The sequence below is a fragment of the Diospyros lotus genome, chromosome 4, assembly GCF_014633365.1.
Source record: "Diospyros lotus cultivar Yz01 chromosome 4, ASM1463336v1, whole genome shotgun sequence".
Classification (NCBI taxonomy): Eukaryota; Viridiplantae; Streptophyta; class Magnoliopsida; order Ericales; family Ebenaceae; genus Diospyros; species Diospyros lotus.
This window is the reverse complement of record NC_068341.1, coordinates 31068617-31093171: the sequence shown is the minus strand read 5'-3', so window position 1 is coordinate 31093171 and position 24555 is coordinate 31068617. Positions and strand designations below refer to the sequence as shown.

General features: G+C 37.7%; 1 protein-coding gene across 2 annotated transcripts; it reads right to left on the bottom strand.

The window, feature by feature from the left end:
• Window positions 1-869: 869 nt before the first annotated feature.
• LOC127800336 (probable gamma-secretase subunit PEN-2) lies at window positions 870-23954 on the bottom strand. 2 transcript variants are annotated; one of them, XM_052334891.1, is made up of 3 exons: window positions 23552-23954; window positions 23093-23206; window positions 1258-1405 (listed from the first exon to the last, which is right to left on the bottom strand). In XM_052334891.1, exons 1-2 carry the CDS (start codon window positions 23862-23864, stop codon window positions 23097-23099), a joined length of 423 nt encoding a protein of 140 aa, XP_052190851.1. In that variant the 5' UTR covers window positions 23865-23954; the 3' UTR covers window positions 1258-1405; window positions 23093-23096. The 2 variants fall into 2 exon arrangements, with proteins under 2 accessions (XP_052190850.1, XP_052190851.1); XM_052334890.1 differs by lacking the exon at window positions 23093-23206 and having other exon boundaries at window positions 870-1405; window positions 23552-23950.
• Between the last annotated feature and the right edge of the window lie 601 nt (window positions 23955-24555).

Genomic DNA, 24555 nt, shown 5'->3' with positions numbered 1-24555 from the left:
TAATTTGTGGCCCACCTACCTTCTTCATATCCAAATGAGTGGCGTGTATTTGCATTTCAAATTTGATGGCAGCCACCCGAACATGCAGTGCAATATTTTCGTGTTTAATTATTTGTAATACTTTGGAGAAAAATAAATACATTGGATTTTTTCATGTTTAATTGTTTTTCTCGAAGTGGAACCTCAATGGCTTGAAATGAAGTGCCACTGCCACCCCCATCCCATTTTGCATGCATAGTTGTATTTGAAATTAATGAATGCCACTTCGGTTTTTTCCTAATATGATAGAATACACTCATAACAATTATTTCTATTTATTATATTTTTCTTATATAGCTAATATTAAAGCTTTATCGCATTTAAATACGTCTTTTGTTATATTATTTTTTTTACATAATATAATTTTAAAAGCCAATTAATATTAGAACTGTCTAATTAATTTTTTAGGGAGTGATTTTTATTTCCATGACATTGATGTTGCAAATGCATGATAGTTTTGTTATTGAATCACGGCTTGAAATTGAAGTGTTACTTTGTATGGCTCACGACAAATTTAAATATATTATGAATTAATTTATAAGAAATTATTAATGTAACTCTTAAAAAAAGTTTAAAGTCATAAGCCCAATAAAAAGTGTTAATAAAAAATGATTTGAGTTTTTCATTCTTAAAAAAAAAAAAAAAAACACACCTTCCAAAAATTAATTTTTTTTAGGTCACTCATACCAAACAAGTAATAATGATGATGCATTAAAATTCCAAGTATAGTCTTCAAAGAAATTGGACCAAAAATATCGCCCAAAACCGAGAGGATCAATCATCAACATTCAAAGGTCAATCAAAAGTCGCATTGAATTTTAAAATAAGGGTTAAGTGCAATAAATAATACTCTTATTAACTTGTAAAAATATTACAAACCATGACGCATTTAGTACCAACCAATAAGAATATATAAAGGCTGAAAACAAGGGGTAATAAATACGAAAGATTATAGCATGCCAATCATATTTACCTTTCTAAGTGAGAGCAAGTAGGAATATAACCATTGAAATGATCCTTTTTACACTCTTGAAGAAAGACTTGATGTTTTCCACAACATCATATTCGTTGGGTCAATAAGCAAAGCAATCTTATGCTCTGGCATCTTATGGCTAGGACCTGATGATTAAGTACAAACAAACCACACATGCCTGCCTTCAGTGACAGTGACTCTGTTTAAATGAAGAAGGCATGGCAGTAACTAATTAGATCCAACCTGTCAATCCCAATCTATCAGCAACATTGTACATGACTAAGTCATTCCAAACATGCCCAAACAGTTGTTCCCCTCCAATGGCAAATGTAAGGGCCCATGATGAGAGAATTGCCGCAAACACCGTGAAACCTATTGCCGATCCAACCACATCTGCGGAAAAAAACAGGTTGAGGTTTTGCTAAGATCCACCAGTTATGGGAACCCTTATTATTGGCATTTGTAAACCATATAATAAGTGCTCAACGAAATCAAAAACATATAATAAATAAATAACATCAAGCAGAAGGAAAAATGTCTTGGACAGCATGTCACTCATTTACATTGCACTGGAAGTATACCATCTTCTCGTAACAAGTTTAGTGTTAGGAAAATGCAAGACACAGCAAAGGTGAGGCATAAAACATGGCAATGTTCACTGACTTTCTGGAGTTTGTTCTTCCACAACCAGGAAAATAACTTCCAGTCTAACAAGTTAGTAAAACAACATACCAAGCCTTTATCCCATTACTAGGAGTCAGCTATAAGAATTCTAGCTCACCATAGCAATTTAGCTGCACATGAGAAGATTTTGGTTCCGTATTATTTGTCTTTTGGGAAGGGCCTAGCAGAGATGACAAAGCAGTGGTTTCGAAAGCCACGAATGCAAAGATGAACAATTTCATCCCATTTTGATGCCCAATTCAATCTCATTAAGAAGCTCTCTAAGTAATAATGAATTATGTAATGACTAAATTAGCAAACAAAATTCACTGCTCCCCGTATGTCAGAATGAAGACATAATAACTGGAGAACCAATTGACTAAATTGCAAGAAATACGATCTGTAACACCACAAAAAGAAAGGATACTTGAAATGTTAAATGCATAACAAAGAATGTCATCAGTCCCAACCAGCAAGACGTCCATTAGATCCAAATGCACCAACCAAAATCAAGTGAAATAACAGGGAATTACAACATAAACTCAAAACATTAAGTGTCTTCCTACATAGACATATCACATATGGCATACATATTTCACTATCCACTGCAAGTTCATGAAATACCATACTACAAAGTAAACTACATGGTGCAAAAACAAAGCAAGACAAAATTAGAAAAATGTTCTCTTTTAGTATTGGAATATATATTTCACATGAAAATATGTTGAGTTCCTTCCGTCTGATCCAAATACCACTTGATTTAGAAAACACCAACTGACAGAGAAAACATGTTAGAACTTTGCAGATAGAAAACTCTTCAAGGGAGGAGAGTGAGAACTCACACATACATTAAGGGGGATCACAATTTCATACATCTACAGAAAGGGGAGTGAGAACTCAAGAAATTATATAAATTCTACTCGTTGAAGCAACACAGTATTCACAAGGGAGCTTTGACACTTTCTTACATCTAGAACACAGTAAAAAGATAACCTACCAATGCAGCATAAAATCAGCACCATTGGAAATTCCTCTATAAATAAATGGTTATGGCATCTGCAATTTCCCATTGGAATTTTCCATCATTTTGGACTTTCAAGTCAACAACAGTTAAGTGCATCACCAAGTCTACAACTATGTTGCACGGAAACACCTCATAGAAGCCGTTTGCCCATTTTCGAAACATTTCCGAAACGTTTCCTATTCCCGTTTCAGACCCTATTTATGCCTATTTTTTTAAAAAAATGTCCGTTTCCACGTTTTTGTTTCCTATCGAAAACATTTCCCATTGGAAATGTTTCCCATTCCCGTTTCCGTGCAACATAGGTCTACAATAGGTGGACTTTCAAGCAAATATGCCTAACGAGCTATTTTGTATCCAGATTAAATAGTGATGGAATTAAGGATGGGATAAAATAGTGATGGGATTAAATAATCTCATCCCATTTTTGGTATCTGATGCCAGACTGTCTCAAGGGAGATTCAGGTGGGGTGTATTGTAGGTGTAGAAGTAGATCTTAACAAGTGTTTATATTTGTGTTTACACTTGGGAATTGTTTCTTTAATTTCTCATATTTGTGGGTAGTTTTTATTTTATGTTGGACATACATACATGTTTGAATTTTCAATTTGAGGACAATTAATGGTCAATTCCTCAGAATTTCTCCTCTCTGCTTCCTCCTTTTCTTCTTCATCTTCTTCTTCTTCTTTCACTCCTCTTTGGCTCTCTCTTCTCTTCTCTATTCTCTTCTGTCCTACACCAGTATCCCAAGTTTAAGGAGGTATAACCTTAAAGTGATACTATCCCATGTCAGGTATAATATTCTTGAAGGTGGTAAAACTGGACAGTGAACATTAATTGCTAAATGTCCATTTCACCCACTTTCCCTAAGAGAGAATATAAGGCTTTTATACTCATGGGGAAAAATCATCCACCTTGACCATAAAATTAATCCCACTACAGTGGGATTAAAATATCCCAGGCTTAGGTTATCCCACCGGACATGATTTCCCAAAGATGGTACAACTATGTCAAGTGGTAATACCACTGGCTAATCCATGTGTCAAAACAGCCTGTAAGTGCCAAATTACTCTTATAATCTTATTTTCATGCCCAAGGACACCAGGAGGTCCAGGACACTGCTTCATTTCAAATAAATTAAATTCTACTTCACTTACCTAGGGCTAAATGGTATTTACAAACTATGGAAAAGCTTTTAAACACAGAATGCATAATATCATGCTGGAATCAACTAACAACTATTAAACAATACTTGAGTTTGGTAGCCATGTAAAACACATTTGTGCAAAGTGCTTGACATGGTTACTGCATGCAGTTGTCGTTAAAATCCCAATCCAATGCATACGCTTTTACGTGTCAAGGACCTCCAAACGAGCATGTAAAATCAGAATTGAGGTAAAATTGACGTGAATCGCGATTTAAATCTTTAAAATCATTGAAATCGAGAATTTAATCGCGATTTCAACGATTTTAATTTTTACTCACTAGAAGCTTAGAGACTGAATTGAGGGCTGCCTTGCGAAGTCCGAACCTAGAACCCTTATCTCTCTCTACTCTAAGATTCAAACAACCTTCTACTGTCGTTCTCCCTTGTTACGTGGTTGCTTGGTGCTCAGTGTCGTCATCTTCTTACGCCACATGCCTTCTACTCAATGGTGCCTAGTCTCAATTTTCTTTTTCTTCTCGCACATCTCCTTCTCATCGTCATCGTTGCAACTTGCAAGTGCCTTCTTGCTTCTAAAATTACTTCCTCTCTTAGGCTCTTAGTGTAACCTCTATCCTCTCCATCTCAATCTCTTTCTCTTTCTCTTTCTCTTTGTGTACTTCATCCGTTGATTTATGTTTATTGTTTACTAATGCTAACATGCTATACTTAGCTAATTGCTGCTTTCTTACTTATACGAGTTGGATCTTACATTCTTACTTATTAAACAATATTAATTCATAATAAGGAATAAGGTTGTAATAGTCATGTTATTAAACAATATTATTTCATTTTTTTATAAAATTAATAATTATGTCATTATAAACATATATTTACAAAAATTAAAGGGTATTTTAATTATCTCTAAAATTTTACAATTTGACGATCCGATTTTATAGACTCTCCTTCGATCCCACTTAAAATCTCAATTTTAACAACCTTGCATGCATTAAAAGAGTTAATATAGCATGAAGAGTGTTACTAAAGAAGCCAACAAGGAATAAATGAATCCAAATCCTCTAAGAAGTTAGTACCAGCATAGAATTAACCATTCACTAGCCCAGTAAAAAAGAGTGCCAACAAATTGTTCCTCAGCCTATGGTAAGCAGCTTAATTGATCACAGCAGAGGGGTAAGAAAGGGTGAAAAAGAATTATATGAATAGAAAGCTACCTGTCAGAATTCGATTCTGACAGGAGGGAATTCTCCTTAAAGGGAGGAGAATTAGGGGCGAAATGAGGGAGAAGAACAGAGAGAATTGCGAAGGAATGAAAATCAGAGAGAAAAGAGAGATTGGTGGGACAGAGAGAGAGAAATTGTATTGATAATTCTCCAAGATGCCTGGGAGCGGTATTAGTGTCTTTTTATGCTGATCCGGCTCACCAATAGGTGCCAAAGGCCACTTGCCCAATTACAAATAGTTTAAATTTTAAGCAATTTGAAAATCAGGCCTAACTGCCTTAACTAACCTTCCCAATTATTTCTAACAACTTGGCTAATAACAATTCACCCCATACTAACAGTGCATTCCCGTGACAACTCCCCTCCCCTTTAGCAACTTCTTGTCCGCAAGAAGTTCACAGCAAGCCAGCCACCTTAGGGAATTGCCCAAGTAGGCTAGAAAGGTATTCCCATGTGTTATTCTTCGGATGGAGATTAGACCACCTGATTAAGACCTGCCCTATAGGGTATCGACATATGATCCTCCTATACAAGACAGCCATGGGTTCTGAAGCCTCTGTAGGATCTGGTAATAGGGTGGGTAGAGCTGTGCTTGCTGCATGGGCTCCTGGAGATTTCTTCAGCAGCGAGATATGGAACACAGGGTGTCTTTGAGAATAAGGGGGTAGCTGAAGCTTATAAGCTACCTGTCCTATTCGTGCTAGTATAGGATAGCGGCCAAAATACTTCGGGCTGAGTTTGGTGTGTTGGCCAGGAGCAAAGGCCTTTAGATGAGCTTGTCTGAGCTTGAGATAAACCCTATCTCCCACCCCAAACTCTTTGTCACTCCTCCTTCAATCAGCAAATTGCTTAGCCTTGTTCTAAGCATTTTCCAGTTCTCTCTGTAATACCTTAAGCACCTGTTGCCTTTGCTGCAAGTAGGAATCCACCTTAAGCACCTGTTGCTTTTGCTGCAAGTAGGAATCCACCATATCCACTGTAATATCCCCCATCAATGGCAGGAAGTAGAGGAGGCTTATACCCGTACAGGGCCTCAAAAGGGGTCCTCTTAATGGAACTAAGGTGGCAGGAATTGTACCACCACTGGACCAAAGACGGCTAATGATGCCACCCTTTAGGCTGTAGGAAACATAAACATCTCAGATAGGTCTCCAAACACTAGTTCACTCTTTCAATCTGGCCATCAGACTTGGGGTGATAAGCTAAGGACATATGCAATTTAGCTCTCAAACTCCTGAACAATTCTCTCCAAAAGAGGTTGGTGAAGACCTTGTCTCTATCCGACACTATTAACTGGGGAATGCCATGTAATTGGACCACTCTGTCTAGGAAAAGGCAGGCCACCTCTTGTGCTATGAAAGGGTGAGTCAATCCAATAAAATTGGAGAACTTCGTGAATCTGTCCACCACTACTAAGATGCAATCCCTGCCTTCGGGCTTGGGCAATCCCTCCACAAAGTCCATTAGTATATTAGTCCATGCTTGAGTAGGAATGGAGAGTGGTTGGAGTAGCCCAGGTGACGCTACTGTCTCATGCTTGCACCTCCTACAAGTGTCACATTTCATCACATATTCAGCCACATACCTCTTCGACTTAGGCCAAAAGAACAATTGCTTGACTCTCTGGTAAGTGTTTTGTACCCCAGAATGGCCCCCAAGTGGGGATCCATGTAAAGTCTCTAGGATCTTCCTCTTCAATTCCTCCCGATTGCCCACTACTAGCCTTCCCTAATATCTCAACACCCCATTCTTTAAAGTGAATCCAAGTACCAATCAAGAACAACTACTCCATGATTGCCTTTGCCCATACATCATCTTCATAGCTAGCAAAAACTTCCTAGTACCAATCAAGAACAACTGTTGTAATAGATGCCATTAATCCTTCCTCTATACATCTAGATAAAGCATCTGCTACCTTATTCTCCCTTCCCTTTCGATAGTGATTCACATAATCTAACGCCATTAACCGCGCCATCCCTTTCTTCTAGAGGTGTGTATGTAAACTTTGTTGCAAGAGGAATTTCAAACTTTCATGATATGTCTTTATGATGAACTACCCCCTTCTAGGTAATGTCTCCATTTCTCCACCGCAATTAGGACTGCTAGGAGCTCTTTGTCATATACGCTCATAGTTATCAAAGGCGCGCCTAGGCGCGCACCTAGGCGCAAGGCGCCTTAAGGCGCCAGTTTGGCGCCTCGCCTGGGTCGAGGCGAGGCGGTTTTGGCGAGGCCCTCGCCTTGCGCGCCTCATGAAACTTAGGTCTTTTAATTAAAATTGGCAGCCTGATAACTCCTCACTCCTCCAACATCCAGCCGCACCCTCATCCTCTCCAGGCTCTCCTCTCCAATTCGCCCGATCTTCCTCTTCCTCTCCTTCTCCTCTCCAGCCCCAGCCGCGCCCGCCTCCTCTCTTCCTCACCTCTCCAGCTCGCCCGATCTTCTTCTTCCTCTCATCTCCAGCCACGCCCGCATCCTATCTTCCTCTCTAGCTTGGCCCGATCTTCTTCTTCCTCTCATCTCCAGCCGCGACCCCCTCCTCTCTTCCTCTCCTCTCCAGCTCGGCCCGATCTTCCTCTTCCTTTCCTCTCCAGCCACGACTGCCTCCTCTCTTCCTCTCCTCTCCAGCCACGCCCGCCTCTTATCTTGTTAATTTCCTCTCCAACCGTGCCCTCTTCCTCTATTCTCCTCTTCTCACGCTCTTCTCCTCTCTTCCTCACCTCTCTTCTCATCTGCTCTTCAAGTTCAAGCTGTTAAGAAGCAGCCCGCTGCCCACCGAAAGTAGCTGCCAATCTCGGTTCCATTCCAACCTCCCCTCTTCTTGGTTCCAGCCTGCTCTTGTGAGTTCTTTACTTGTTTTTTATTTGATTATTTCTTGCATTCTTGCTTAATTTCTCTTGTTGGTTGCTGATATTTCTAGTTTAGAGTTTGAGACTTTATTTGATTAGTTTTTCAATTTCTCTTGCTGGTTGAGTTTGAGACTTTAAGTTTGAACTTTGATGATATTTCTAGTTTAGAATTTGCATGATGAATGAATCAATTTCGATGTTGTTAGTTTAGAATTTGAAGATAATGAATCATGAATGATATCAATGTGTTATTATTGATAATTTAATAATTGTTTATGATTTTATAATATTTTGAGTTTTTTTTCTAAAAAGTGCACCTCACTTCGCAAAGGCGCGCCGCCTCGCCTCATGCGCCTCGTGCCTCAAGCTCCAAGACCCTTTGCGCCTCACTGCGCCTCTCGCCTTTCAAAACTATGTATACGCTCAGCCCTTGGTGTCTATGGCTTAGGGCTTGGCGGCTTAGGGCTTGGCTAATGAAAGCCAATAGTCTTCCCTCTTGTGATAAAACTACCCCTACCCCTGTGTTGCTTGCATCAGTCTCTAGGTGAAGGGTTTAGAAAAATCAGGCAACCCTAATGTGGGTACCTCACTCATAGCTCTTTTTGAGCTACACAAAGGCTTCCTTTGCTTCCTCGTTCCAATTGAACCCATCTTTTTTCAACAAATTAGTTAAGGGTTTGCTTATTACTCCATACCCTTTCACAAACCATCTATAATGCCCAGTCAAGCCCAAAAATCCCCTTAAGGCCTTCACATTCATAGGCATTGGCCAAGCCAACATAGTTACCACTTTTTTAAGGTCAGTACTCACTCCTGCCCAAGATATCACATGCCCTAGATACTCCACTTGTGGCTGAGCAAAGGCCACTTAGATTTCTTAATAAGCAATTGATTGAATCTAAGGACCTCTACGGTAGTCTTTAGGTGGTCTATGTGTTGCTGAAAAGAAGGGCTATAGACAAGGATATCACCAAAAAAGACCAATATGAATTTGCTAAGGTAAGGTTAAAAAATGTGGTTCATTAAGGCCTGAAATGTGGCAGGAACATTCGTAAGGCCAAAGGGCATTACCTAGAACTCATAATGCCCTTGGTGAGTGGTGAATGCAGTTTTAGGGATGTCATCAGGGTTCATACGTATTTGATGGTACCCTAATCGAAGATCTGGTTTGTAAAGACTATTGCATTCTTTAATATGTCTAAAAGATCTTCAATTATCATAATGGAAAATTTGTTTTCCACTGTGTGAGTTAACAGCTAGCGATAATCAATGCAAAAACGCCAACTCCCATTTTTTTTTTTTTTTTTTTGACAAGTATAGGGGAAGCATAAGGGCTCTGACTTCGTCAAATGATTGACCTAGTCAACATATCCTTGATCAATTTTTCAATCTCAACTTTTTGTTTAGCTATAGGCCCTTATGTTAATAGGTTCGATGTTTGGTTCTAGGACAATTGAGTGGTCATAATGTCTATGAGGGAGGGAGTGAGGTTCTTTAAACAGGTCCCTAAATTCAAGCAAAAGTTTACAAAGGGAATCTGATTCATGTACCTGCCAATGTCGTTTGTCTAGTAGGTTTCCCTTCTCTTCCACAAGCTCCAGCTCCTCTTCCTCATGCTCCATTGCATGGATGGAGAAAAGTTGGGCCACCTAAGCCCATTTGGACTTTAAGATATTTTGAAGCTTCCTCCACGTGATCATTTTGCACACCCTCGTCTCTGGACTCCCAATAAGGGTCATTTTCCGACTCTCCTTCTCAAATGTGACTTCCATTTTATTGAAGTCAAAACTAATGGGACTAGCCCCCTTCATCCAGTCCACTCCCAAAATAATGTCACAAGACTCACAACCCCCCAATTTCAACAGCCTTAGATCATCTTCAAATGTCTCTCCATGCATTTCCCAACAAAACCCCACACAAGCAAACCTGCACATCACATTATGACCGTTTGATACAGTCATAGACAAGGGTTGGTTGCCTGTTAGTTCACACTTCAATTTCTTAGCAGTCCCTTCATCCAGGAAGCTATCTGTGCTTCTGCTATCTAACAACACCACTAACCTGCTATCCTGCACCTTTCCCTCCGCTCAGATAATCTTACTATTAGTAAGACCCCTAAGTGCATGGAGTGAGATCTCCACATTCTCCTCTCCATCTCCTTCCACCCGTGAAATCACCCCTTCATCATTGTCTTCTTCCTCTTCTTCTCCTTTTAGTAGCAAGAGCTGCCTCCGACATTAGTGCCTCGGAGTATATCAGTCTCCACAACGGTAACACAAGCCTGATTGCCTCCTCTGCTTAGCTAACTTCCCACTGTTTATAGGCATTGGAACAATAGCAGTGGATGGATTGACTCCCCTACCCCCCCCCCCCCAAACTATTCCTTCATCTCTTCCTACACTCCTTCCTCCTGGCTGGAGTGCCCCACAATTCAAACTCCTCATCTGCCACCTCTGTTTTTCATCAATGCCTCCATTGTCAACTCTTGTACACTAGCACACTCAGCTGCTTGCTTGATGGTTTTGGGTTGTTGTATCTTAACAGTAGGTCTCAACTCCTCATTTAATCCGCTCACAAAACTAGAAACAAAGTATCCCTCCATTAAATGCAGATTCAAGATCAACATCAGTGATTTGAGCTTCTCAAATTTCAGTTGATAGGACTGCACTAATCCTTCTTGTCATAGCTTATTTAACTTCTCCACTACATCCACCATATTCTTATCACCAAAACACTCACACAAGTCATCCACGAATTCAACCCATCGACATCCTTCCTTAGCACCAATCCACCCCTGGAACCATGCGTCTCCCACATCATTCAGGTAAGCAACAACAAGGGTCACTCTCTATTGTTCAGGCACTTGATAGAAACTAAACACCCTCTCACATCTACACACCCACCACCTAGGATTCACTCCAAACTTGGGGATCTCTAGTTTTGGAAATGGAAAGCCAAGGTGATGAGGAGCACCCTAAGTTCCTTGCCTCCTCTCCGTTGTATTCTCCCCTACTATCCTCGAATTTGCCTCAAATTCAGAGGCATCCTTTGCTCGAGTGACCGGAATGTGCACTAGCAAAATCGGGTCAGATCTTTCTCTAAGAGGGAATTCTAAAGAGAGTCTTACCGGGACTTGGCTTGTGAACATCCTTACAAACATCTGCATCTACTCATTTAATTGGTTGTGTTGCTCCTAACTCTCTTCCCTCCATCAATCCATTGCTCCTTCGATCCATCTCTCCACCACCGTCTCCATGGATGTCTCCATACTTCCCTTCCAAATTTCAATGTCAGTCACCATCGCCACCGTGACCTGCTGCAATTGCGCCTCCATTTGCTTCATGCCGGTGTCATTGGCCATGATGAATTTCGAGAATGATCTCTGCCTGAGATCGTGCTTTGATACCAGAATGCCAAAATCAAATTCTAACAGGAGGGATTCTCCTTGAAGGGAGGAGAATTAGGGGGGAAATGAGGGAGAAGAACAGAGAGAATTGAGAGGGAATGGAAATCAGAGAGAAAAGAGAGATTGGCAAGAGAGAGAGAGAGAGAGAGAGAGAGAGAGAAATTGTATTGATAATTCTCCAAGCAGTATCAATGTGCCTTTTTATACTGATCCGGCTCACCAATAGGCGCCAAAGGCCACTTGCCCAATTACAAATAGTTTGAATTTTAAGCAATTTGAAAATCAGGCCTAACTGCCTTAACTAACCTTCCCACTTATTTCTAACAACTTGGCTAATGACAATTCACCCCATACTAACAGTGCTTTCCTGTGACACTACCTTTCTTAATACCTTCCACTAGTTACCTATAAGGATGTAGCTATAGCCATCTATATGCCACTAGTTACCAAGTCATCCTTCTGTTGGCACTAAAATACTATTCTTTAACACAATAGCAACTTGGCATGATCCTTGCTAAAACATATATCAACCAATGTTAAATTAGAGGGGGACTGACTTCTCCACATTATGGAAATAACATTTAACTTGAGGATGATGCTTACCACTTTAAATTAGAAAGATGTATGCTTTAATGTTGCGTAAGCAAGCAGGCAAAACAGCGTACTTTATACCCCCCCCTCTTACTCCAAAGAGAAACAATTCTAAAGGAAATGCATCTTCAGCTTCTCTAAGACAATCCAATTATATTCCATACCACTTCAAACAAATACCAGCCACCTTTATCTGTAACATTTTCTCAATTAATTTTCTAAATTTAATGTGGTATGCCACATAAAACATAACGATGCAGCCATAATCAGCTACTAAGTACAACAGAGTTTCAAGCCTCACAATTCTAGTCCAAACTACTTCTCACTATCAAGGTACCTCAAACATGTTATCCAAAACATCACCAATATCATCAACAATCACCCTTTCCATGGAAAAAGTATTCATCACAGTAAGTTGTCATTACTTGTGCTCCCAACCTTGTAGTCAAAGGAATACCAAGTACATGGAAAACACCATGAATCTTAAAATACACTATTCACAAAACCATCCCTAAATTTGACATCGCATGTGAGCACTAGTTGCCTAAAAATGCCAAATGTAAGGTTAAGGGATGTTTTCAATAACCAAGAACCAGGATATCTTCAACAAGCGTGACGAAACTATGGATATATTTTCCAGTAAATGATTAGTTATATTTTTCCCAAAAGTTTTATGCTTTTAACTCATTGTAATCTTAGAGAATTGTGCATGCATGGAACTTGTACGGAACGTCTAGCAAGTGATGATATTTGCTATGGTTCCATGGAGCCATAGGAGACAACACAAGACAGAGGGCACATCAATCAAATATGAGGCATAGATCCTGGAACTTACAAGGACTGGATCGATGGATAAATGATCTTCCAAGTTCCAAGAGGGAAAGAACCTTCTGTATAGAGCATGCTAGCATCGATTGCCAAGCATCATGAACAGTGACATAAACTTGGATAGCAACATTGAATAGCTAGCTCATCTTCTTTGGCTCAACAATATGAATAATTAATCTTTAGCTCTATAATGTCATGGGAGGCAACTTTTGTGAGTGATAGAGTGGCTGCTCCATGTTTGGAACAAGGTCCACTGGATGATACAAAGCTTTTTAGAGAATGCTAATTATCCCCCTTCACTTGTCTTGATGTAATCTCGTTATTACCAATCAAGCTAAGGTTGATTGAAGGTAGGGGAAGAAGTCACTTGAAGAGATCATGAACTCTAGAAAACAATCCACAAGTCCCAACTCATAAGAGGTACAATGCAGAGTCTAACTTTTGCCTCCGAACTAGTTTAAAGGACATATCTCTACAGATGCTACATCTTGGATCATGTGCCCTATGAGAAATGCCATTCAAAAGAAAGATTTGTGCCTACATGAACAGGGTCATGGGTGTGGTTTGCACCTCCCCAAACATTCACACAATAGGGAGCCTCATGAATTGGGAAACCTTTTATATTCTTATTCAGAACTGTCAACAATAAAAGATTAGATCTTGTCCTTATTCTCGGACAAGATCAAATCAGTGATTGATAAATATTAGAGTGTGTTTGATTGCAAGCATAGAACTTGCATGAAAAGAAAATGAGTTCTAGGTAATTGAATTGCCTAGAAATGATTTGCATAGAAATTGTCAATTAAGAGTGTTTGATTGACTTAATTTTTTACCTAGAATTTGTTGTACTTTTCTAAGTTTAGGTGTTTGATTGTCACTATTTTTCCATGAAAAATATTCATTTTTTCATGAAAAGCGTATCTATTTTAACTTAAAATTTGAAATAGGCTCCATTCATATGTATAATTCATAAAAAAAAATCATTAAAGCCTAAAATTCACAAAAAAAAACAGAAAAGAAAATAATAAAAAAAAGAAATATTGAAGAAGCCTGCAACTGCCTCAATTGTGGGTCAACTAAAAGCTTTGGAAGTTGGAACATGGAAGGATTGAGAGCTGCGGGGGTGGGAATACCAAGAAAGAGAAGAAATCAGGAAAATCATCAAGGATTGAGCCTGCAACTGTCTTCTTCTTCTTCTTGAATCGCTTCTTCCCCTTGTAAAATCAAAACCCCAGAAATTCAGAAATCGAAAATCATTCAAGATGAGTGGAAGAAACCCATCTGGAGGCACAGTGCGAGGAGGATGACAGTGTCGGAGGAGCGATGACCATTTTTCATGAAGAAGATGAAGATGCGCTGGTGGTCTGAAACTCAGAGATGGCAACAAACACGAAGTCTGACCTGAACTTTGGCGGAGATGGCAACGAAGCCGAAGTTGGAGCTCATCTTTGGCGGTGGATGGCCACGAACAAGAAGTCGAAGCTGTTCTTCTGTGGAGATTGCGACAAACACCAAGTTTGATGCTTCCAACCTCAGCTTCGTCGACCGCCAGCCGTCGGCCTCTCTTCTTCTCCTTCGTGCTTCCCCTCAGCTTTGCGAGTTGCAATTCCCTGGAATTTCTTTTCCAACACCTCCCCCCCCCCCCCCTAAGAATTCCTTTTCTAGCAAAAGTGAGTAAAAACCATCACGTGACCATCAAGTGGGAATTTAATTTACCTAGAAAATTAGGCAATCAGACACTACAAAAGCTAGAATTTAGGTGGAAAATGGCCATTTTCCATAGAAAATGTGGCCAATCAAACGGGCCCTTAGTTTTATATGTTTCCTAAACATAATGTATCTTCTAGATTAGATTGTTGCTGTATCTTTCTGTTATTAGCTGCATCTTTCCATTAGTTGTTGTATTCTAAAATTGTACAAGTTTCCGAAAGCATATTTGGAAGCTTTCTTATTAGGAACTTCCTAGTTTATGAAGGAAGTGTATATATATATATATACTTTGTTCTACCCGTCAAAGGGGAATAAGATTGAGAGAAAACTTTCCTTCCCACATCTTTCTTGACAAGAACCATGCATGAAAGGTAGATAAATTCTTCAATTCTTTAACAAAATAAACCACTGAGTGATGAAAGAAGAGATGTTGAGAATGAGATAAATGAGATACATTACAAAAAAGCATTTAAGAAGCAATTGTGTAGAGGTAGCAAAATGGACAAGATCAAAGAAAGTCATCTTGGGAAGTTATGTGATTTACAAATGATAGTAACACTTTGCTAATTATAATTTGATTATATCAAAGATCTACAATGGACCTTTATCTCTTTGTTCTACAGATGTTTGACTATACTATTCACATCTAAGAAAATCAGCATTAGATTGCTGATAATGTTGTCTTGATAGACAAGATAAAAGTAAACATGAGTACTAAAGTTGAGTTATAGGACATTATAGAATCCAAAGACTTCAAGTTGAACAAGTTGAAAATCAAACATACAAAATATAAGTTTAGAATAAATAACAGTGTGGATGATGTTGTAGTGAGACTTAAAAGTCAAGTTGTTTTGAAAAAATACCAGTTCAAATATCTCAGCTCAATCATTAAAACAAAACAAAACAAAATAAAAAAAAAAATGATTACATAGGTTGCTCAACTCTGCCTATAGAGTTGAGTTGATCCCAAGCCCGAATAAAAGAGTAGATAGTTGGGTAACTAACGACCAGTGTAAAACTCATAGGATCAAAACCATGAATTACAAACTATCAAAGACGTGGGAATAATGTTTCAATCTTATTCATCCATTGAGTGAATGATTTGAATATATACATGCCTTCCTATCAGCTTAGGAAGTTCCATATTCAGTTTTGGAAAACAAAATAGGATAGTTTCCAAATTCAGTTTTGGAAACCTTACAAATTAGGATACAACAAGATATAGAAATTTACAGCATCCAGAAGATACATTCTAACTTAGAAAGAAAAATATAATCAAGAAATCAATCACAATCAAAACTGATCTGATCTTGTCCGAGAATAAGGACAAGATCAATCCCCCAAGATTGAGAATGGATGTCATCCATTCCAAGCTTGTTGATTAGCTGCAGGTAACCCTTTAGTTAACACATCTACCAACTGATCATTAGAGGAGATGCATGGAGTACAAATCAGGCCACTATCCAAATTCTCCTCGATAAAATGTCTATCCACTTCAACAAGCTTAGTTCTGTCATGTTGAATTGGATTGTGAGCAATGCTTATTGCTGATTTATTGTCACAATAGAGCCTCATAGGAGCTGTCCACTCGATTTCCAGATCTTCAAGCAATATTTTCAACCATAGTAACTCACACACTCCTAGAGTCGTAGACCTAAATTCGACTTCTACACTTGACTGAGCCACTAAACTTTGTTTTTTACTCCTCCACGTCACAAGGTTACCCCTAGGAAAATGCAATAGCCTGATATGGATCTCCTATCCACTATGTACTCTGCATAATCTGCATTTGTGTAAGCCTCAAGAGACATGCATTCTCCTTTCTTGAACATGATTCCTTTCTCGGGTGTCCTCTTCAAGTAATGCAGTATCCTATACACTGCCCTTATGTGAGTTTCTTTAGGAATGAGCATGAATTGGCTTACCACTCCTACTACATATGCAATGTCTAACCGAGTATGGGCTAGATAAATTAGCCTCCCCACTAGCCTTTGATAGGATCCCTTATCAATCACATTGTCTTCAGGAACCTTTCCCAACTTGTGATTAGGTTCAATTGGAGTATCTGCCGCCTTACAACTTACCATTCTAGTTTTAGTTAGGAGGTCCACAATATACTTTTGCTAAGAAATAAAGATTCCCTCCTTTGAGTGTGCTACTTCCATGCCCAAGACATATTTCAATTTCCTCAATTCTTTAATTTCAAACTCACACATCAAACTCTCTCTGAGTTCATTCCTGCCTTCCTTATCCTTTCCAGTAACCACAATGTCATCCACCTACCCTATTAACACTGTCACTCCCCCTGTAGTGAATGATGGATGAATAGAGTATGATCCCCTTGGCTTTGTCTATACCCTAAGGTAAGCATCACTTTTGTAAGCCGGCCAAACCAGGCCCTTGGAGACTGTTTTAGGCCATATAGAGCCTTTTTTAGTCTGCACACTACCTTGTCCTGAGTGATTAAGCCATATCCTAATGGTAAATCCATGTAAACTTCTTCTTTTAAATCCTCATGCAAAAATGCATTTTTTACATCATATTGCTATAATAGCAAACCTAGATTAGCAGACAAGGACAAGATAACCCTGATTGTATTTAACTTTGCAACTAGTGCAAAGATATCTAGGTAATCTACCCCATACACTTGAGTATATCCCTTCACTACCAGCCTTGCCTTGTATCTATCCAATGACCTATTAGACTTATATTTTATTGTATAGACCCATTTGCAACCCATCGGGTGTTTCCCTTTAAGCAATTCAACAACCTCTCATGTTTGATTCTTTTGTAGGGCTGCCATCTCGACCTCCATGGCATTCTTCCAATTTCATTCTCTATTGCTTTAGAAAAAGTTTTGGGAATAGGAATGGTATGAAGGTTGGTCGGGAAGGTTTTATGTGGAGATGATAATCCGGAATAGGATATAAACGGATGTAAAGGGTGCTTGGTGCAGGTTAGAGTGCCCTCTCTAAGTGCAATAGGCCAATCAAGATCACACCTAGAAGTTTCTATTTCAAGTAAGGGTTCAGTAGGTTTAATAGCTCATCAACAGGTATTAAAGGTTCAACACAAGATTTACCTGGTGAGTTGTCAGGAGAGCCATTGGACTTGTCAGTGTTGGCAGTAGCAGGTTCAAGACTAGAATTGGATGTTGGGACCTGCATAGGGGAAGAAATCAGCCCTTTTCTCCTTGAGTATACTTGTAGCGGGCATGGAGTACCTGGTAAGGGCTCCTCCAGTATCATACCTGGTGAATCCTTCAGAATAGCTGATGATGGGAGGAAGGATGATAACAGGTCAAGATCATATAAAGAAGGAACCCTTATCAGTTAAGATTAAATTCTGATAGTGATGTGAATGGCCAAAATAAATAATGTTTTCTGCAAAAGTCACATCAGCTAACATAAAGAATTTTCTAGAAAGGGGATGGTAGCACCAATAACCTTCTTGGATAGAGGAATATCCAATGAAAATGCATTTTAGAGCACGAGGATCTAATTTACCTCTATTAGGAGTATGGACATGAACAAACGATACACACCCAAAGATTTTAGGCTTTCAACAACTATTGACATGAACATCAGGAAAGTGTTTGGCTAGGAATTGGATTGGGCTATAAGATTCAAGAGTTTGAGAAAGCAATCTGTTGATAAGAAAAGTAACTGTTAGAGCTGCTTCTCCCCAATAATATTTAGAAACATTATAGTGGAACAGAAGTGCTCTGATAATAAGAAGTAGGTGGCCATTCTTCTTCTCGGCCACTCCATTCTATTGAGGGAGTATAAGGGCAGGAGGATTCATGGATGATCGTTGGAAGAAAATTGATAGGGACTGATTAAATAAATCTTTGGCATTATCAGACCTAAGTTTCTTAATTTTCACCCCAAATTGATTCTAGATTATGTTATAGAATGTAGGAAAAATTGTACTCACCTCAGATTTATTTTTCAACAAGTATAGCCACACTACCCTAGTGCAGTCATCTACAAACACAATGAACCAACGTGCCCAAGAAATATTGGGTATAGTTGACAAGCCCCAAACATCACTATGAACTAGAGAGAAGGGAAGAATAGTTCTTTTGTTAGATAAAGGATAGGTCACTCTTTTGTGCTTTGCAAATTCACATACAGCACAGTAGCAATGTTTAACATCAAGACTCTTAAATAAAGTTGAAAACATGACCCTAAGAGTAAAAAAAGAAGGATGACCAAGACGATAGTGATGTAACCATAACTGATCTTTGTTGGATTGAGCTAGGCATGACACAAGGGGAACCTCCTCCTTTTTCTCCTACTCACCCGGGTTCTCAAGATAGTATAGACCAACCCTAGCTCTAGCTCTAGCAAGCCCAATCATCCTCTTTGTGTCCTGTTCTTGAATCTCACAAAGAGTAGAATGGAAATTAACACTGCAATTAGTATCCAGGATAAGCTTTTGGATAGAGATGAGGTTAGTGAATAATTTAGGAACATGAAGGACATTTTTTAGGGTGAGATGTTCATTAAGAAGAACATCTACTTGGCCAGTAGCAGCGATTAAAGAACCATCTTCCATAGCAATTTTTCTAGAGCTTGAACAAGGACTATAGGTGATAAAAAGGTGTGAGAGAGGAGTCACATGATTTATTGCCCCAGAATCTAGGATCCAAGAGTTAGGTTGGACTATTCCCGAAACATGCAGGGTAAAAGAATAAGAGGAAATACCTATAAGTGTGAGAGAACAAGTACCTTTCTCAGCTTTCTTGTCAATACATTCCAAAAAGCTCCTCAGTCTCTCAATTTCAGCCCTGTTAAGCTCCAAGCCATCTCCTTGGTTTGGACCCCTTTGTTCAGCTTGTTGGTGGCCGCTAACCACATAGACTTGACCTTACCCTACTCCCCTTCTTCCTTCTTTTGCACAAACTATGGAAATCACTTTAGTTAGAGAGGGTAAATCCTCCTTACTAAGGATTTGAATTCTTACCGCATCAAATGCCATATTGAGTCCGGCTAGGAAGTCATATGTCCTCTCCTTCTCCACGAATCTCTTCTATAATGCAACATCTTTACTACACTTCATCTTTAGGCATTGGTAATAATCCAATTCCTGCCATAAGGTCTGCAATATATTTGCATACTCTGTGATGGATCTTGCTCCTTGCTTGGTGGCTGCAACTTTGGTCCTTATCTCATAAATTTGTGCAGCATAGTGAACCTTGGAGTAGATGAGCTTCATTGCCTCCCAAATGTCTTTGGCTGTCGTGAGGAACATCACAATGTCGCTGATCTTTGGAACCATGGAGTTCCACAGCTAAGACATCACTAGGGAGTCATCCTCATCCCATGCTACAAACGTGGGATTCCCCTCCTTAGGACCAATCCCCAAAAGGTGACTTAACTTCCCTTTTCCCTTTAGAAAAGTTCAGATTAGCTGAGACCACTTCAAGTAGTTCTTACAATTCAATTGGTAAGCTACTTGAAGATTCTACAATTCTCCACCCCAAGCATACACTATTTGTTCCAGCAAATGAAATTTCCGTTGCACTGCTGGAATCGACCGAATCCGACATAGGATTAGGGTTAGGGGTAGTAGACATAATATCGGATGAAGAAGATTGATGAAGGCCTTAACAGTCACAAAGAACGATGACTATTCTATGGCTCTGATACCATATCTAAGAGGACATGGAAATAATGTTTCAATCTTATTCATCTGTAGAGGGAATGATTTGAATATATACATGCCTTCCTATCAACTTAGGAAGTTCATAAAAACAAAATAGGATAGTTTCCAAATTCAATTTTGGAAACCTTACAAATTAGAATACAACAAGATATAGAAATTTACAGCATCTAGAAGTTACATTCTCTAACTTAGAAAGAAAAATATAATCAAGAAATCAATCACAATCAAACTGATTTGATCTTGTTCGAGAATATGGACAAGATCAATCTCCTAATCGTTGACACAAACAAATGATTTTTTTTTTTTTTTTTGTGGGGTGGGGGGGGGGGGGGGGGGGGGGCAACCCATTATAGCAAAAAAATGCACTGCTTGTGGGCAGTGAAAAATAAGCTAGTCACTATATCGACACCCAAATGCAATGTTAAATCTCCAAAGGTTCTTGCATTTTTGTGAATGGCTGAGTAAAAAGGTTAGTCCATGACCATAAATTAAGGATAGGAACACGGAATATGAGGACCAAAAAAAAAATCAATGGAAGTGGTGGATGTGATGATTTATGATTAAGAGAAAAAATCAACATTATATACCTCCAAAAGACGAGATGAGTTGAAGAGAAGGCTAAACTGTTGATAAAATTTGGATATAAGAACAAAGTGGCTCTTATTGAAGATAAAATGTGCAAGACATGATTAAAATGGTTTGGTCTTATGAAAAGAAGACCAATAGAGCCCTGATAGAAGAGTGGATGGAATGAAACAAGTACCTAACAAAAGAAGTAGAGGAAGACCAAGAAAAACTTGATGGGAGACACTTTAGTATTACACAAGCTATAAGAGCCTTAAAGAAGATAAATTCATAAATAAAAATGAAATGAAGCGAGCTAGAATTTATATAGCTAACCTCAGATAATGGGATAAAGGTTTATTAGATACTATAAGACTGGTTTGTTTACATTATACATGATATTGAGAAAAAATATTAGCACAATTGAGACAAAGATGCTACAGTGGATGTGCAACTATACAAAAACAAAAAGATAAAAAATGAGGTTTTCTAAGAGTATTACATTTTGAAGATAAGAAGCACAAGACATGATTAGGATAGTTTGAACATATGAAAAGAGAATTAAAGAACTTACTAGTGGGCAGAGGGAAGAAAATGCGAAAAAATTATTGCAAAGGAGAGAGAGGGAGAGAGAAAAAGATCTGAACAAACATTCTTAGTAATGGCATAGGATGCAATGACTTTACAAGATATACGGCCATGGATAAGGACAATTTCAACAAGGAAAAATTCATGCAACCAAACCCCTATTGGGATTAAAACTTGACGGTATGCTATTGTACTTGGAACATGGTTGGCCTAGTGTAGCAAGGAGAAGCAATTAAGCTTAAGTTGAAGGCATCTCAAAAATGAGAATAAGCAAGATTGGGTTCGATGGTCTATGATCAATATAGCATGCACGGGTAAATTATGGTATCAAATGAAATCATTATGTTACATGGACTCGGGTAAAGGTGTTAGATACGATTATATTACCAAGAGGTCAGACTTGTCCGAACATAGGACACAGGTATTGGGATACAACATTGAAACAAAAATTCTTATTTAATAGTTACTCTTTATTCCTTGTGTTCAAAATTTCAGTTCTGATTTTTTTATTTGCACCTACAATTTTATACAATTTTATCAATTATGTCCAATGTTTTCCCCCATCTGAACTTTTGAATCTACCTCCATTTTTAATTATGAATACAAATAGCCAAAATTATGGTAAAATTTTCAAGTCTACTTCTATTTGGTAAATTATTTTTTTTATCATTATAATAAATATTTGCATTTATATCTACAACTGATTGTTTATGTTTATTTCAAATTTCAAAATAATTGATTAGACTTTCCATCACAAGAATAGTAGGAAAATAATTTATTTTTTAGTTTTTCCAAAAATGCTCACTTTAAAATTCAAATTGGGTTTTCATAAGGAAATAATTTTTTCTGATTTTGTTGATAAATTATAGATATTTTTTTTTCATGTATACTTATTGAGTAGTTTCCTCTCTGCCTCTTTAAATTTTTGGTTTTGATTTCCTTATTTTATTTTTTATTTGATTTATTCGGATAAATATAAATATGAAAAATCTTTTTCTTTTATGAGAAAATATAAAAGATCTTTTACCGTATATTTTTTAGTTTTTTCCATATTTCTAAATTTATAACCTAACAATATTAAATTTCTAATAATTAGATTTGAAACAATTTCATAAATTATTCTTATAGTGAATTTATATTAAAAACAATAAATTGAATTTTAAGTAAAAAAATTAATTATTTATCTAATCAATTATTAATTCTTTTGAAATTTAAATTAATTGTTCTTACAAATATATTTAAATAGGAGAATTTCAAAGAATACCATTTTAAAATTACATAAATAATATATTGAATCTTTTTAAAAACTAAAAATTATATTTGGATAAATATATTTGTCCAAGTATATAATAAATATATTTTATTCAAGTATATGTTTTAAAATAATATCATATTCTTCATTTTTTTTTTAATTGTAAAAAGATTGAATCTTAAATATCTTTATCCAAACAGTAATAAAGATTGCCACGCCATTGTTTAATGGAAATTATTGATAAAGGCAAACAACAGTCCATTATCGAAACCAAAAAGTGAGTTGGATGTGTCTATTGAACGAACAGTTAAAGTTTAGTAATTTTTTTTAGTAATTTACACACAAAAAAGAAAGTGTCTAGAGTCGACTATTGATGCATGAATATGTCTATGTTGTAGGAAAATCCCTGCAACTTATTGTGAGAGTTTCTACTTACGAGGATGATTATTAACCTCAACAGCTAGAAATGAGACCCTGTATCGAATTATCCGTCCACAAACGCACAAACGCAAAATTTTACTCAAATATACTGCATTCATCATCAATGTACAATCACCATTTCACCAGAGCAGATTTAGGGTCCTCTTGATTTCACCCAAAAGGGAAGTCATAACACAGAAACGAATTTGAAACTGAAGGCCAAAACATTCCAACACGTCAAGAAAATCGCCTGAAAATCCAAAAAAGTTGCCTATGAAAAATTGAAAATCCAAACACCCCAGCCAAAAAAAAAACAGCCAAATTCCAACCATTTCAGAACTTAAACCAAAACCAGTTCAAACGCTACCAAAAGAAAAGAAACTTATCGAAGAAAATTTGATAGTTCAGACACCTCCAAAAAGCCCCCAAAAAACCCCTTAAAATTCCATCAAAGACTCATCAAGATCCGACACATTTCGCATCTGGGTTTAAGTATCCACACGCAGCCATACATGAAAATGCAGATACAAATGAACATATGCATGTGTGTATGCGTGTATAGGTGGGAGAGAGAGAGAGAGAGGCAATTACTTACAATGGCGAATCCGGGGAAAGGAAGGGGAGTGACGGAGGACAGGCCAGAAGTAGAAGCAATTGACGGCCCAAAGGAAGGGGAGAAGGAAGAAGCCGAACTTGAAGAACCTGCGGGCGTAAGGAATGGAGTCTTCTTCTGAAAGGCCCAGAGGACCGTCAATCGTCGGCCATTGAGGTCGTTGTGAGCCGCCTGATGACAACAACGACGCAGACGACGACGAGGAATCGACGACGATGATATTGGTGGGATTTGCTGGGGCAGCAAGGATCGGTTCGGCCGATTCAGATGCAACGTTGGTCTGCATCCTCTCCATTTGCAAGATACAAACCCCAATCTCTCTCTCTCCCTCTCTCTGATTTGGTTTGGATGAGTCTTAAGACTGGCAAAAGCAATTTCTGACTCTTTTCTAATTCTTTACCTAATTTTAATAATAAATATGTCAAAACTCGAAACTGCGTCAAGTAGAAATTTTACCTTACTGAACTGATAATATTATCCAATTTAAATTAAATATTATTATTCTTATAAAAATGAGAGACTGATTTTTCCAATTTGAGTGTTCAAATTATCAATTTTACCCTTCATTACAATCTATGGTAACAAAAGAAAGTTACACCATGCTCTGTTGGAGTGATGAAAATTCTTCCAAAAAAACAAAATATTTTTAAGTGAAATGGGAAAAGAAGATGTTTTGTTTCTTTTAAAGTAAAATTTAAAAAAATATTGATTTTTATTTTTAATAAAAATAAAAATTTTAAGTTAAAATATTTTTATATCACTTAGAGTGTGTTTAATTGCACACATTTTTTATGAAAAATATGTAATTATTACACATTTTCTATGAAAAATAATCAAACACTCTTAATTTTTTCATGAAAAAATATGTATGGTACAATCATTTAAAAATTCTTTTCATGGAATTCATTTTCCAATAGAATGAGATCGTTTTTGTTTTCTATGCAATATTACCTATAATTAAATTCTAGATAATGCAATCAAACACA

Excerpts from the sequence above, each read along its gene's own strand:
- LOC127800336 (XM_052334890.1), bottom strand. The coding sequence starts at position 23,864 with ATGGAGAGGATGCAGACCAACGTTGCATCTGAATCGGCCGAACCGATC. Across the intron at positions 1,406-23,551 it reads CTTTCCCCGGATTCGCCATT|ATGTGGTTGGATCGGCAATA; the intron begins GTAAGTAATTGC and ends TTTTTTCCGCAG.